Below are 16,491 nucleotides of genomic sequence, written 5' to 3' on the forward strand. Positions count from 1 at the left end.
GTTTGTTACTGTGAGGTTGGGTTTTGAGTGGGGGTAGGTTTAGAGGTTAATAAAACAAAGCAGGATACTGTGGGGTTGGGTTTAGGATTGGGGTAGATTTGATATTCAAACATAATAGGTTGGACGCAGTGTCATGTACGAGACATTAAATGAATGAAAACTCCAGGAGGTATGTACAGCCCACTTGGAGCTCAAGTCTCACCCACTTGGAGCTGAGCAGGCCATTTGGAGCAGGCTCCGATTTCTATTTATACCTTTCTCAGTCAGGTAACTTCCTTTTCAGTAGTATGAGCATCTGCACTGTGTGGCATATTTGCAGACATTTAACAGAGACTGAAACATTGCTCACACTTGTCTGAGATGGTCATTTGGACTGCAATCTTGTTTTAGGTTGGCACTTTGTATTTAAATCTTGTCTGCTTTACGTATTTGTATCTGTGCTGCAGTAGAACGCCTCAGCCTCACAGCAAACATTTTGGTCTACAAGCTGTCACTGGCGTCTTCCCAGGAGAGCGGCTGTACTGGTTTCTTCTGGAGGTCCTGAGGGATGTACGGGACCAAGGCATGAGAGCAGTTGGGGGATCCTTTGTAAAGCAGGGGAGCACCCCACAGGCTCTGTGCTGGCGGCTCCAGAAACTTGATTCACTCCGGAGTAGAACTGAACAGCTCGGGCAGGGGCAAACGGCGTGCGCGGTGCGCTGATGGACACCAAGTCAGTCGCGTTATCCATTGCGCCACTGGCCCTGTCTGTTTTGGTGGTCCTCAAGTTGTGGTGTCGATAGGATGCTCCTACACAGAGCATGTGGCAGTCCCTCGCTAAAAGAACTTTCCACATTGTTTTGAATGAATTGACGAAAAGAGATTAACCCTCATTGTCTTAATTGTGTGACCATGACAGATGGATTGGGCTCACAACTTTTTTTTTTAAAACAATTTTATTATACAAAACATTATTTTTAGCCTATTATAATTTTATTATTGATGATAATAGATCACAGGAAAAAAGTGACTCTCCAGGTTTGATGGCGCTTCTAAAGGAACAACTTTTCTAATTATATAAAACAATTCATGGCTTATTTGAGGATTTTACCGAACAGATCCATCGCAAAATTACAAGCAATATCCTATGTTGAGTAATAAATAGTCTTTAATGCAATTATTTAGGAAATTAACTTACCTTCACAATTCATGGTGATGCCCTTAGGATGGTATTTTTTAAAACTGGCACCTAAATTCGCCCAAATTCAGCCCAACTGAAACAGTAAAAAACAACAACAATAGAAACCACTAAACAAATAACCAAAATTACTAATTTTGAGCATCTACAGCTGTCATTTCAATGGTTGACAAAAAATATGTAAATACCAATTTTTGCAATATTTTGAAATAGATTATTGTTAGTTGCATATTATGAAGGACCAGGAGCAACACTTAAATAAATGAAGAATGAAATTATAAATGGATAAATTAGGCATTAAAACCTATTCATGTAGTATATGTCGGTTAATTATGTTTTTAAATGCCATTTATTGTTTTACAAAGATAATTGAAAATTCAAATAGCTAAAAATATACTAAAAGATAGCTTACAAAAAAGTCAACAAATACACATTCATAATAACTTGTATTTCTTCTGTTTAAAATTTTCTTTTAAGCATAAAAGCATTATGTAAACATTCAAAATGACATCTAAATATTGACTATAATCAAATGAACAAAATAAATTTTGCATGAAAATAGTTTATGAACTTCCACTTTTAATATAACATCTGTCTTCTTGTACTGGCTCATATGCATTATATGTATATAGATAATATTCATTTATATATCAGGCCCCTTCTATAGCTATGTTTGCTTTCTGTCTGATATTTCCAAACAATCATCCTGACTTTTATTTTGCCCCTGACCAGGAAACACACGTCATGACCTTCCCCATCCTCTCAAACAAACATATTACCCGCGTTTCCCTCCGTCTGCTCATCCGTTCAACGGACATGGAGTTTTATATATTTTAATTTCCCCTCAAATGAAGCAGTTTTACCGAACAGAGTTTAACGTTAATTATTCACCACGTTTTAAGACCATGTAAATTTCACTCTTTGTTGCTGTCTTCAATGTTTTGCGCTTTCTGAGCCTCGACCAGTTGATGAAACCCAACTAGCATCTGATCTACAAAGCAGACTCAATTAAGTTACATCCGAGTAAGTGCATTTAATCTTTCATCATCCATTCGACACTATAAGTATGTTGTAATGCAATCTTTTAGCTTTTGTTTTGTGCGTGGAATGATAAGTAGTTAACCTTGTTTACATTCTGAATCAATACGTTATATGTTTGTTTACGTTACATCTTTAGAAGTCAGCACTTATATAACAGCTTGATGGTTCACCCAAAAAAATAATAATAATTATTTACTCGCCTTGCAATTACTAAACCTTCTTGAGTTTCAGTTTCCTTCTGTTGTACACACATGACTGTTGACATCCATAGTAGGATAAACAAATGCTATTTTACTATTATTGTCAGTGTTTGGCAGCATTATTCAAAATATCTTCTTTTGTGTTGTCAAATTGAGTAAATTGTGACAAAATGTTCTATATGCACAGCTAGTGCCAATGATAAACTTCCGGTAATGCTTAATGTAAAAAATATTTTCAATTTCTTGACGTTCCTTTTACAGCATCAATGTTGTTATGTAAGTACAATACAGTCATTAAATAGACTCAGTTAGATAGACATTTATTAAGTTGATCAAGTGTAAAACGAGATGAAAGACAGAAACTATTAAAAATACTGGTGTAAAATAAACTGTAATTTTTAAGGACATGGCGGGGGGAAATGGAATTGAATGCAGTGCTTATTGTGCAGTCTGAGACCCACTTCATACCATATGTCTATCAGGCAGTGAAGATCACTGATTTTTAAAGAAATCAGACCTTAAACGTGGCCATTTTGTAATGGAAAGGCAGTTCATTGAAAGCGCTGAGGCTGGCTGTCTAAAATTAAAAGTCATTATGCATGTTTACCCTATTGTATTTATTTATTTTTGGTAAACCATCCATTTGAAATCATGTGTTATATTATATTATTGCAAAATAAAAAGTGTTTAATTTATGTAGTTGTATGCTATCTCTAAGGTTAAGATGGCGAAAAGAAGAAATGCTTCAAACATAGTAGTGGCCTGCGAATGGGCATCTTGCTCTTTCAAGAGTCAAAGTATGGAGGAGTTGAGTGATCACATGTCTCTACATCTGAAAGAGCATCTTGGGGAAGGAGACGCCATGGAGGAACTGGGTAGGAGATTGTAATTTATGATCAAATGAAATAAAGACATCTATTCTAATCACCCTCTTTCTTTTAAAGGGATAGTTCCTTTCTTAGCTTTATATATGTGTCATAATAGTCTTTTTAGCAACATGGGACATATATATATATATATATATATATATATATATATATATATATATATATATATATATATATATATATATAGCTGCTTTTCCACTATTGTGCCGAACCGTTCTAAGAACACTTCAGTACGGTTACGGTTGTTTCTCCACTGAGCCTGAAATGGCGCGGCACGATTACAAACCGTTCACGGCATGGAATTCTCGGCACGGTTAGACTGTGCTGAACTGTGCCGACAGATTCTGTTTGTTGATGTCGCGGCTCTGTTGCCAGGCTACCACAGCTGGCTCAGTGGAAGTATGCAACTACAAGGCAACTACTGATACAGTTTGTGTAATGTTTCAAAGAGCTTTGTCGCAGCACGACAGTGGAAAATGAAACCATATCCTTGCTGTCTGGCCTGGTTTGGCACGGAATGGAACGGTTCTGCTTTAAGAACAATTCAGCACGATAGTGGAAAAGCAGCTTATGACTGTCATCATCTCAAACAATATGTTTTGGTTTTTCGTGACCCTTTAAGTATACTTTTTTTGACATCTTCTCTATTGTAGAGGATTATCCGTGTCTCTGGAGGGGTTGTGAGTTCCTAGCAATGGGAAGCCAAAGTGAGCTCATGGCTCACGCACATTTCCACATCTTTCACAGCAAGTTGAAATACATCGGGACTCAACTTCTGGAGTCGCACCCTGACCTGCCCAGCTGCACTCAGGATCTCCACAACAGCAGTCTGGTGCCGGACGTCTCGGAGGGATTTGTCTGTCAGTGGCAGCACTGTGAGGTCAGTATTGAGAATTACATACAAAATACATCTGTTTGAGATCAACATAAACATTACATAACAAGCTTGTCTGAAATTCTGCACCATCAGAGTTCATTTAATAACCCAGAGTGGTTCTACCGCCATGTGGACATGCACGCGCACTGCACAGAGCTTCAGCCTCTTCCTGACAGACAGCAGGCTCTCTTCTGTAGCTGGTCAGGTAAATGCTTTCTGCAAACCAGGATGGACTCTTTTTACATTTCCAGGGTTCCTCAGTGGCGGAAAGCATCATAGTTGCGTAAACTTATAGTGCAGTGAATGGGAGAGTACAAAAAATAAATATTTTGTATTTCTGTTTGGTCAAATAATAAAAAAACACACTCAGCAGTTGTGTTTTCAAGACTTTCAGAAAACGGAAGAAAATTTGTGTGCAGGTGATAACGAAAGCCAGAAGAGAGAACAACATAAAACTTACTGTGCCACCCATAGACACTGCATTAGAAACAGCCTTGTCAGTTATTCATTTTTTTATAATTAGATGATGTAATACAAATTATAGCTTTATTATGTACATAATTTTTTAAAAATCTAAATATTAAAAACTTTACAGTATTTAAGATGCTGATGACCATAATTATTGTGTAAAAAGGGTCCATTATTTTTCCGTGTGTTTAAAAGTTGTGTCTCTATGTAGGGCTGCACGATATTGGAAAAAATTGACATTGCGATATTTTTTTTCTCTGCGATATATATTGCAATATATATATATACTTAAGACTAGGGCTGTGATGGTCACCGAGACAACCGCGTCACCGCCGTGGTCAGTTGCCACCGCCGTTGTCCATTGCCACCGGCTGTAGTACGTGACGTCACGCACTTTAAAACACAAATACTGTTATGTTGCCAAGTATTACATATCTGTTAGAATATAACATTAGGCGCGATTTAGCAAGTTAAAGTTCAACCATGAATCTTGTTAGAAAACGAAATCTTACATTTGGGAACACTTTGGATTCATGCCGACCGAGAAAGGTGAACGAATTAATTTGGATTAAGCTTTTTGTAGGGGGGTTTTAAGTGTTAAAGTGTGTTTTAATATTCACTGCTGAGAGTCCAAACACTGAAGAGCAAATCCATCGATATGCAGATCCATGGGTCCCGAATCATGCAAGCCAGTGGCGATTGACGGCAAAGGAAAAAAGCCATGTAGGCTTAATCAACTCCTGTCTCCTAAATGCAAAAGCCCAGCTCAGCCAGGCATGGCAGAGGCATTTGCAAAAAATGGCCAGATAAAAAAGAGAAAGTGATAAATGGAAGACATTGACGAGAAATGGAGCAACATATTTGGTAACTAGTTAAGAACGTGCCGCTCCACAGCGTAGAGAAACCTGCGTTGCGAGTAATGCGGGCGGCACAGAAACAAGAAGCCCTCTCTCGCATGGTTGTGAAAAAGTAGCCTGTCTGTGCATTTTCGCTACAAGCACACCGTCTGACAGTGTATTGCTGGAAACATTATAACCCCATTCTTCACTTAAACCGGACAAAGTCAACATGTTAGTTTTTCTGGCAAATAATTTTAAATATGAATACAAAAGGTGGAGAGAACCTACGTTGTTTTTTTAAACATCTGACTTATATTGTTACTAGGTTAATATTTACTTTTTACTTATAATTATTAATATTTATATTATTATTACACTGATTAGTAAAGTGCCATTTAGGCTATTTGTTAAGTTCTTTAAAAAATGTCACGTTTATTTATTATTATACGGTTTCAAGCAGTTAAAGTTATTTAATATTTAACTACCATATTTATAAACAGTTTTGTGTTGTTTTATTAACGAAAGTTCAAAAATAAACACGTTGGCCTACGTTTATATGGATGTTTTATTTGTTAATATTTAATTAAGTTAAGTTATTCCTTAATTTTTACATAAAAGGTCAATTAATTTAGGTAGGCTACTTTATTTGTTGATGTACGAGATCGAGGAACATGTTTGCCAGTAAATAATGCTCTCACCACTTTAAAAAAATAAATAGATAAATAACTTGCGAAAAGGATGCAATAAAAAATGCAATCGCTTAATCATTCTTCACAATCGGATTTGTACGTGCAATAAGCCGAGGCTATATTGCGCCGAAGAGAAACAAGCCCTAAAACAAAGTCTAGAGAGAGAATTAATATTAGTTAATATTAATGATTATAAACACGAACTGCGTTGTATGTTAAACGCCTCACAATTTCGTGATCTTTTCTGAAGAACAGATAATCCATGTTGTCACCGTCTCCCCAGCCAGGTTTTCATCTGCTTTTTTTTTTTTCTTCTCGCTACAAACAATAAAGTATCAGCGCCAAACCAGTGGTTTAAATCATATTTTATTCTCCTGATTTCTTTTCTTTTTATTAAAAAAAAACATAAATGTTTAAAGTTTTGTATTGCATATATATTTTTAAAGATTGTCATTCAGCTTACCTGCAGCGAGAAGTTGTGTGCTGGGCAAATGCCCTTTAATCATGCTACCTATTTCATTTATGACACTGTAAACTTGACTTGGCAGGCTGATCATCTTTAAACTCAAAAAGTATTTTTAACTTCTGCATAATGTGATGTTTCTTATTACAACTGTTAGCGGTGTCAAAATGAAAGCAATTAAACAATAAAAAGGGTTTTGTTTTATCAATTGTATAGTTTAGTTTTAATAATAATGTATATAATAAATTATAATATTGAGTAATGTGTAGACTACAGTGTCCAACAAAACATTGTTATTAGGTTAATAGACCTAATGCCTAACTGAAAAACGAATGTGAAAATGACAGGCAGTTGCGTCTCTGCTAAAATTAATTTAACGACAAATTTCTTTTGCATTTTTTCCCCTTTAGAGGATCAAGAGAGCTGTATTTAAAGAATTATTTAACTAAAACATGAATTGAATGCCCAGTTCTTTCCCGTATGAGTTTAGTGCGCCTCCGCGTCTGCGTTTTAAAGTTTACAAGTGCACCCTGACCTGACGCGGGGACCAGATCTCTGCACTATTGCTTTAATTTCACAATTTTCATAACTGCATTGCATTTTCATATGGTAAAATATCAAAATTTATGTTCTGAAAGTAGTAATGACGGGAGTGTTAGTAGTTAATGACAGAAAGAACTTTCACTTTTGAGTGAACTTCTGTCACGTGTTTTTTAGTATGATGAAAAAAAAATTGAACAAAAATAGTAATGCAGTATTTTTAGCTCTGCCAAGCTCTCTCTGTTGCTGTTGTGGAACAGCAGCATGCTTCAGTCACCTTTTTTCCCCGGCCCCACCCCGCCTCCGACTCCTGAACGTCTCACTCACTCATGCGGGCATGCACTGCGGTCTCATGGTGAAATGCAGCTTTTTGATATAATGTTTTTCTTGTTCCCCAAATACAAATAATTTTTCAAGTATTTGTTCGAAATAAGTATTGGTAAAAACGCGCTATTCGTGCTTATCCGAATACCGTATTCGGGTTCTGCTCCACCCATAATACATATAGCCTATATATATAATTTTTTTTTGCATCGCACCCTCCTGTGATGTGAATATCGCGGATGCGCACATTGCTATTTCGATGCTGAAACGATGTATCGTGCAGCCCTATCTCTATGTAAAGTGGGTTGTGCGTTTTGCAGGTTGTGACGCTTTCTTCAAGATCAAGTACCGTCTGCGGGAGCATCTGCGCAGTCACACACAGGAGCGACTGGTCGCCTGTCCCACCTGCGGATGCATGTTCTCCAGCAATACCAAGTTCTTTGACCATATCCAGAGACAAGCTGAACCTGAAGGTTTGTTCGCTTTTTCCACTTACTGACAATGTAAGAACTTCGGATCAAAAAAAGCAAGCATTTTGGAGCAATCTATTTCAGTCAAATTGTTCAAATATCTGAAAGTACCCAAACTCAGTTTTGTCATTTTTTTTAGATTTTGTTCTATTAAAAATAGTGATTTGGCCATTTTGTGCACTTGATCAAAATTAGTCAAATTGTAGGGGGGAATTGATTGCAGAAAGTAGACAGAAGCATTGTTTTTTTCACATACAGAGGTTTGTAGTCTGTTAGTTTAATAGTTGATTTCACAATGTCTGTAGAACAATATGACTGATATGTGCAGATCCAAAAGTAGTAAACATCTCTTAGTTTACCTAGGAATTAAAAATAGGAGTAATAATTTATAAAGTTCATTCATTCATTTTCTTTTCGGCTTAGTCCCTTTTATTAATCCAGGGTCACCACAGCGGAATGAACCGCCAACTTATCCAGCACGTTTTTACACAGTGGATGCCCTTCCAGCCGCAACCCATCTCTGGGAAACATCCACACACACTCATTCACACTCGTACACTACGGATAATTTAGCCTACCCAATTCACCTGTACCGCATGTCTTTGGACTGTGGGGGAAACTGTCTCCACACAGAAATGCCAACTGACCCAGCCGAGGCTCGAACCAGCAACCTTCTTGCTGTGAGGCGACAACACTACCTACTGCACCACTGCATCGCCCTAATTTATAACATAATTTTCATATTTGGGTGAACTAACCCTTCAATAAATCTTTAAATTATTGTTTTTTTTTTTAGTTGCCATATAGTTTATCACTCACATTAGACACAGGGATTTTAGTATGCTTGAGTTGGAATGGAATGCAATATAATTTGATGCTCCATAAATAATTTATTTTGCAGATTCTCTGACATGTGGACACTGTGACAAAGCATTTGCCAATGAGAGGCTGTTGAGGGACCATGTTCGTCAGCATGGTGAGTATCAAAAATGTAATTTCAATTTACTTTTAACCAAAGCTCGGCACATATGGTTCTATTTTTTATAACCTTTTATGAGTGAAGTTCTGTACGAACATGATCCCCATCATCTCATACTGTAAACTATAACAACAACCAAGATGTGCCAAACACAGACAGACAGACTTATTCTGAGTTTCATATCATCAATCGATTACCTGTACAGCAACCCAAAAACATAAACAGTCTGTAGTGGTAACTTTGAAGTTTGGTTTGAAGTTTTCATCGTTAGCTTCTCTACTCTAATTGGTTCTTGGTTTAATAGTTGCCGTAATAGTCATGCTGCAGGAAAGTGTCTGAAATCTTTTGAAAGTGCCAGAACTTAATCACAGAGAAAATTTGATTGCGACGGTCATTAATCATCTGTTAGTGAACATGCCAAATTAATGGAAAAAAACACAGATTTTAAAATAGGATTATAGGAATCTTTTAGGAATTACAAAATGTGTCTTAGATAACCAAATCATGGATGGCCAAAATTACACACTGTGAGTCAGGCTTTTTTATGGATATTGAATATATTAGTAACATATTTTCTGCTGCTATCAGAGATTTATGTTTATGAAACACTAAATTGTTTATGCTCTATTCACCCTTTTTCTTACATTTAAAGGACATTTACTGTTGCGTAACATCAGATAAAAGTAGCTGTAATTTCATAAAGAATTTTATACAATCTTCAGCCATTACCTAACCTCAAAATGAATATGAATTAATAGACTTGAATCGACAGTTATTGATTTTAGTTTTAATTTGTATTTGGATATATCTTACAGCTTGATAATAATTACTTGAATAACTGGAATAATACAAAAAAATGGCCTTTATAGATGCTTCATGTCATATAAAGTTGCTTCAAAACAGCATTTCAGTAAGAACAAGATAATAGTATTATTTAGTATTCAGTTATGAAAAAACATGCACTTTCAGCTGTAAAAGCAAAAAAAAAAAATGTATATATATATATATATATATATATATATATATATATATATATATGTATATATATATATATGTATTTATTTATATATATATATTTATTTATTTATACAACAGTTCTGTCTGGTTCTCGAATCTGATTGGCTGATCTGATAGCCGTGATATATTTAAGTAATATCAGCACCCGTACAGCCTCTTTAACCTTTGTGTATTACTCCGCCCACATACAGCCAGTAAAAAACAGACAACACAGATCTAAAGTTTAAAAGATTCTTCCTCAGCTGTTTAACTTTCAGCGTATGATTTGAATCCAAGGTGGAAGAAAGTAGTTCCTCATATAAAAGGGTTTTTGAGACTCTCCATGTTTGATTTTGTTTTTATATACACAATTATGCCGTCAAACTGTTGTATAAAAGCAATATCACTCTCATAGCAGTGCGATATGGCTGTTTATCGGCACTGGTGGGGGCACAGCCATATCGCACTGCTACTCGTGTGATATTGCTCATATATATAATACACATTTTCTACAGGATATATTGGCTATGTGTAAAATACTGTAAAGATTTCTTTTACTTTTAGAATGAGAGAGGATTGAAAATCACCAGTTTAATACTATTGTTTTTATTTCCTTTTCCTAGTGAATCACATAAAATGTCCACTTTGTGACATGACCTGCACATCACTTTCCACCTTGAAGATCCATATCAAATTTCGGCACTGTGACGAGCGGCCCTTCCCCTGTGACTTCTGTGAGAGCAGGTGATGAAGAGAGGTGAAACAAGACAGCCCACACACACTGGAAAAGATATCACTGATATTTATTGCTTTGTGTATTTACTGTTAGCTTCAAGAATCAGCATGATCTGCGGAGACACATGGAAACACACAATGAAGGTGCAGCGTATCACTGCACAGTGGAGGGTTGCGGATACTCCTCACGAATGGCCCACACCATGAATCAGCACTACAAACGAGCACACGAGGTCAGACTGCAGAGGGCGCTGTAACACCAACCACTAAATATGACCAGAGATTACTTGACAATTCTGATTCTCTGGATTTTTTTTTAGCTGTGGGTTTGAGGAAAATGTTAAACATGTTTAACCCTATAATAGTCTGATTACATTTCTTCCAGAAAAAGGTTATGTAGAACTTTTTTTTAAAAGAAAATAACAGTTGGCCGGAATAACAAATGCTTTTATTTGTTGTGGTTAATTTTATTTAATCAAGTATAGATTTCTTAACTCTTGTGAAATTAAAACATTGCTATTATTTTGTCTTTAAATGTATAGAAATGTCTCTGAAATGTGCATTTTTAGTTTTTACTATTTGCTATTATTTTAATCTTAAAAGGACATTTTCTATTTTTAGCTTGGAAGAAATGCCATCAGTAGTTCATAAGATAAAACATAACGCATGTTTTACTCAAACACATAGCTATTAAACACAAATTAAGAGAATTTTCAAGTGGTTCGTTCACTTGTTTTCATAGCTGTATGTGATGGAATACTCTGGTTATGTTGACAGTACTTGTGTGCAAATTTAGAATTTAGGATAAATGCATCCTACAGTTTTGTTTTAAGAACACAGTGGTTCAGAGCAAATTCCCCTACTCTTTTTGGAGCCCTACAGATTTCTATATATATTATATACAGGGCTTTACATTAACACCTGCCAAATGCGGGTAGATTTCAGCTCTGGCGGGTTAGACAGACACCTCCACTTGCCACTTTGGCTGGTTGGAAATAATTTTTAATTTATAGTTTTCTTAAAAGCAGGGTTGGACAATGAGCATGGCCCAATATTCGGGTAAATGTGATCTTAAAAATCGAGAAGCAGCACGACTGACAAAAATAATTGTGTTTGCGCGAGCAAAAGAATGGTGAATACAGAATGAGGGCATAATCACTTACGCAAACAGCTGATGTGATGCACGCGACTGAGCGCGTGTTCGCGCTCCCGTTTACTTGCGCCAGAAGCAACCTTGCCTAGAGGAAGCGCAACGGGTGTGATTGATTCCCTTTAAAAATAGACTGGACACAGAGCGATGATCGTGCACCCACAGTCCTGCTGCTTTCAAGAGCTCAAGATTAAAGAAATACACATATTCTATTGTAAGCAGCAGCGGTCACTTCTTTCATTTTAATTATTCTTAGAAGAGATTATTAACAGACCTATATTAATGTTTCACCTGCTTTTTTTTGCTTACAGGTATTTTTGTTAATATGGTTTAATTATAAGTTTTAACAATAATATTGCATTAATGGGAGATTACTCCCCGTTTATGTGTAGTTTACTGCTGATATGGGACTTTTAGCCAGGACAGATTAATGTGCATATTTTAGAGACATGACAATAGTTATTTTTTAAATATAATATTTTTTTTAAGAAAAGTTTTTTTGAATTAAAATGTGCACCTATAAAGCCATATTTACCTTGTTTTTACACATTAAAAATTGTGGCTAAGAAATACTTATTTGGTGTGGTCAGAGATCAATTTGGTAAATCCTTAATATTAAGCCCTGAAAAGTCGTGAAATAAAAACTGATTGCATTGTAACACAGTCCATTTGCTTATGCACACTGAGCAAGCTAATACACAATACACACAAGAAGTTAAATGAATGAGGAGGCATGTGGACATATCTAAACACAATATGTAAATCAAGTCATTTAGCATGTCAAAGTCAAATTTAAGCAAAATATATTTTCCTAACAAGAAAAGTGTGGCTAGTGTAAATGGCGAGTGGCTAGTAATATTGGAAATCTATTAGCCACAGTGGTTGGTGATCAAAAAAGTTAATATCAAGTCCTGATTTTATATATATATATATATATATATATATATATATATATATATATATATATATATATATATATATATTTTTTTTTTTTTAATTTCTATTTTGTTGCTCATTGTTTAGCTAATGAATATGTAACTAAATTACATATGTCAATATAAAGCACATTTTCCCTCCTATATTTAGGACCATGGGGTTATTTATTTATTTGCTTATTACATTTTTTTCATTATTATTATTATTTCTACATATAAACATAGAGCGCATATTTAGTGCTACCAAAATAATGACTTCTTTTACAAGAAGTACTTATTCAATATGTGATTTTTGTATGCCGCCAGTGTTTATTATTTGTTTATTTATAATACAGTTTATTTTTAACTTTTGCAAATCACCATTAACACAAGCACACAAATACTGTCAACAGAGATCAAACTATATTGGACCAGTACCTTCTTTTATTGTAACTTAAAAAATCTGAGTTTACTTGGCAATGACAAAAAATTAACATGTTTATTAACTGACCACAACAGGACAACATGGTTCCACAGTACAAGTGTCACCTCTGCGACAAGACCTTCTCCTGGTGTTACACTCTGACCCTCCACCTGCGGAAGAAGCACCAGCTCAAATGGCCATCTGGACACTCTCGATTTAGGTAAGGTTACATCAATAAATAATGGCTGAACTCCAGTCAGAAAGAATGGATTGTTTACCCAAGAATGACAGTTCACCTCAACACAAACATGTATTTATTTATTTATTTTTTGCCACAAAAAAGGTTTTGAAAAATTAGAAACTATTACACGCTGACACTCATAATAGCAAAAAATACTTTGGAACATTATTCTTTAATCATTTTGTTCATACGCTAACTCAAAGTCTCCTGGAACATCTAACTTTAAAATGAATCTCAATGACTTATCAGTCTGGGTCACATGACCATAATCAATAACAGTCCTCCCTTAAAGGTGCCATAAAGCAAACTTGGAACTTTGCTCCTGGTGTTATGTATGAAATGTAATTATAATTCTATTAAACAAAAGGGGCAGACATAGATGTATTTAGAGTTGTATTTTGTGGTTTTAACGTATTTGATATTGACCTTCTTCTTTAATGCGGAATGGCTCTCGTTTTTGTGATTGTTTTAGAACGTCCGATTCAGTTGTCTATAGGAGAAATGACTAGGAATAATAAAGGGCAGGAAACTACTTGCTCTATAAAAATGTGTGTACATGACCATAGATAAAAAGTAGAATAATGTCATAAGAAAATATAAATTTGCAACATCAAGCAGCATAACGAGCTGCTTTATGGGCTAAAAATGAATGGAAGGGAATGAGACCGGAAGTCTCGAGCCAAAAATTCAAATGGCTGCGCCCACTCATATGTGAAGAAGAAGTTCAATAATGATAACACAAGAGGAATTAATAGCAGCCTCTTCATAAACAGATCTGTTTTGAAGTTAAATAGCATCCTTTTCTCTAAAAAAAAAAGACAGTAAGAGTACATGTATTAAACACTTACCAGCATACATGTGTTTGTTATAATCCATCTTTCCCAAATGTTGCATTCTGATGATGAATTGTGATGAGATGGTTGCATTACTGGAGAGCTCTACAATGTCCCCTTTTCAAAATAAGAGTCCCATATACACTCCCTTTCGGCTTGATCCTTGATTTATCAGGGGTTGCCACAGCGGAATGAACCGCCAATTACTCTGGCATGTGTTTTATAGCCTTCCAGCCGCAACCTAGCACTGAGAGTACACTTACTCATGAACCCCAGTGCTGGGAAAACTCCCATATACATAGTAAGTTTATTAATTGGTAATCACAGTTATCTCTTTGGGAAATGTTTTGGCCAAGCAAAAGCTGCCTGGGGTGTGTGTGTGCACATTATTAAACCTGTGTGCAGCAGAACCATGTGTGTTTTGTTTTGATTGGCCTGTTTTCACCAGGATTTTACACTCACAATGGTTTCTTAGTCCCGTATGCATTATATGGCACTTTTTGAAGGATTTACTTTTATTGTTCACACCCATAAAACTGGCATCCCCTTTCCAAAATGCACTTCAAGCATGTCTAGATTCTCGAGATCTTCCCTTTATGTATATTCTTATACCTGTTGAACAGGTATAAGAAAGATGAGGATGGGTATCTGCGGCTCAACATGGTGCGTTTCGAGACTGTTGAGGTCACAGAAGAGCTGATCAAGAACATGGCCGAAAAGCGCACCCCTCGCAAAACCTCTGCTCCAACTAATCACTCTAAAGAGCCCCTGCTGCATCTGGACAGTGGAACCAGCACACCTCAAAACTCCTGTTCCTCGCCCTCCTCTCCTTCTTCCTCTTCCTCAGCCTCAGAGCTGCTGGACGGGCCAGAAAGTGGTGCAGGCAAAGCGGATGAAGCCTCGGTCTATTGTGTGTTGAACACGGTGACCGAGATCAGCGGGGAGACGGAGGAGCTGCTGGAGGCTGGTGGGCCCTCAGGGGCCGTTCGAGCTCTGGCTGCGGTGGCTCGAGGTTTAGGGATGGATGTGGTGTAGGATTACGCAAGTCATTTGATCTCATCTTCCTTTAGGTCATTTATTTGTTTTTAATAACTAATATGCACAGTTCAGAAGGTGATAAATTATGTTTGGTATTATCTTTTATTTAGCATTTTGTTTTTTGTTTAATGTTCTCAGGTACGAAATACTTTTTTGTATTTTGTTTTGTCTGAAAACTAGCACTGCTTTTTAAAATGAACAAGTTTTACCTTGTATAGTTTAATCTTTGTCTTTTAAAGGATGTATTTTCTTTGTTTTTAAAATATATTATGTTTAGCTAGATAAGTTGAGCGCTAACAGCTGTTAATATTTGTTAAATAGTACTGCATTGCATTCTCTTGTTCCATTGTTGCCTTGATTTAGTTGCAAATAGTTGTGTATATTTAAAATCCATTTGGTTTCAAATGTTTCCAAAGTTTTAGAATAAAGTAATTTTTCTATGAAGTCTTGTTTTGTTTTCATAATTTTTTCTTATTACTTTTTTTCCCACTTTGTTTTAAAAATGCATTTTCATGATCAAAAGTCTAACTTTTTTATTATTGTCAAATATTTAGCATGTGGTAATGTATTTCATGGTCCCATTGTTGCTTTGCTTTAGTTACAGATATGTAGTACATCTAGAGTGTATTTTTAAAAAGCCTTTAGGTTTCCAATTTAACCCTTTAACTACCCCACCAATATTTTTTTGATTATTTCTTAACTAATAATGTAGCTAGTTAACACACTCAATGCATTTTTTTAACACATCCCATAATTTCTAAAATATCAGCCTCTACCAAATGGTTGATATGTTGGTTTATGGTAAAAGTATTGGACTTAAAACATATCATTTGAAAAATCTGAAAATATAAAATGTGCAACCAATTTTAAAAAAGAAAAAAAGTCTAGTGCATTTTTGTATGATTTTTAAAAATATATCATTATTTATATCCTCATGTTGTTTTGAATAAATTGTTTATATTTGAAGGATTTAGATGCAAAAAACTCTAAATGCTGTCTAATATTTTCTAAACTGAACATTTTTCTGAGACTGCTGTCTGTGGGCTCAGTAATTTTACATTTTAGTCACAAATAAGTTATTTTTAATGTCTTTAAAGTGAAATAATGGAACAAACATAAGAGGCTGAGAAAAAAAGATCATTTTAAGTGTAAATTTCTGATGGCATTTAGAGGCTTTTGCATCTGAACTTTTTATTTTAGGTTACC

General features: G+C 35.5%; 1 protein-coding gene across 4 annotated transcripts; it reads left to right on the plus strand.

The window, feature by feature from the left end:
- Positions 1-1,941: 1,941 nt before the first annotated feature.
- Positions 1,942-15,729, plus strand: zgc:112083. Of its 4 annotated transcripts, none has more exon segments than NM_001017764.1 (10): positions 1,942-2,200; positions 3,137-3,293; positions 3,959-4,185; positions 4,276-4,387; positions 7,826-7,978; positions 8,877-8,951; positions 10,574-10,694; positions 10,780-10,918; positions 13,269-13,393; positions 14,871-15,729. In NM_001017764.1, coding segments are annotated over 9 exon segments (1,515 nt in total). In that variant the 5' UTR covers positions 1,942-2,200; positions 3,137-3,142; the 3' UTR covers positions 15,283-15,729.
- The last annotated feature ends 762 nt before the right edge of the window (positions 15,730-16,491 follow it).

Source organism: Danio rerio, chromosome 15 (assembly GCF_052040795.2).
Source record: "Danio rerio strain M-AB ecotype USA chromosome 15, GRCz13ab, whole genome shotgun sequence".
NCBI lineage: Eukaryota > Metazoa > Chordata > Actinopteri > Cypriniformes > Danionidae > Danio > Danio rerio.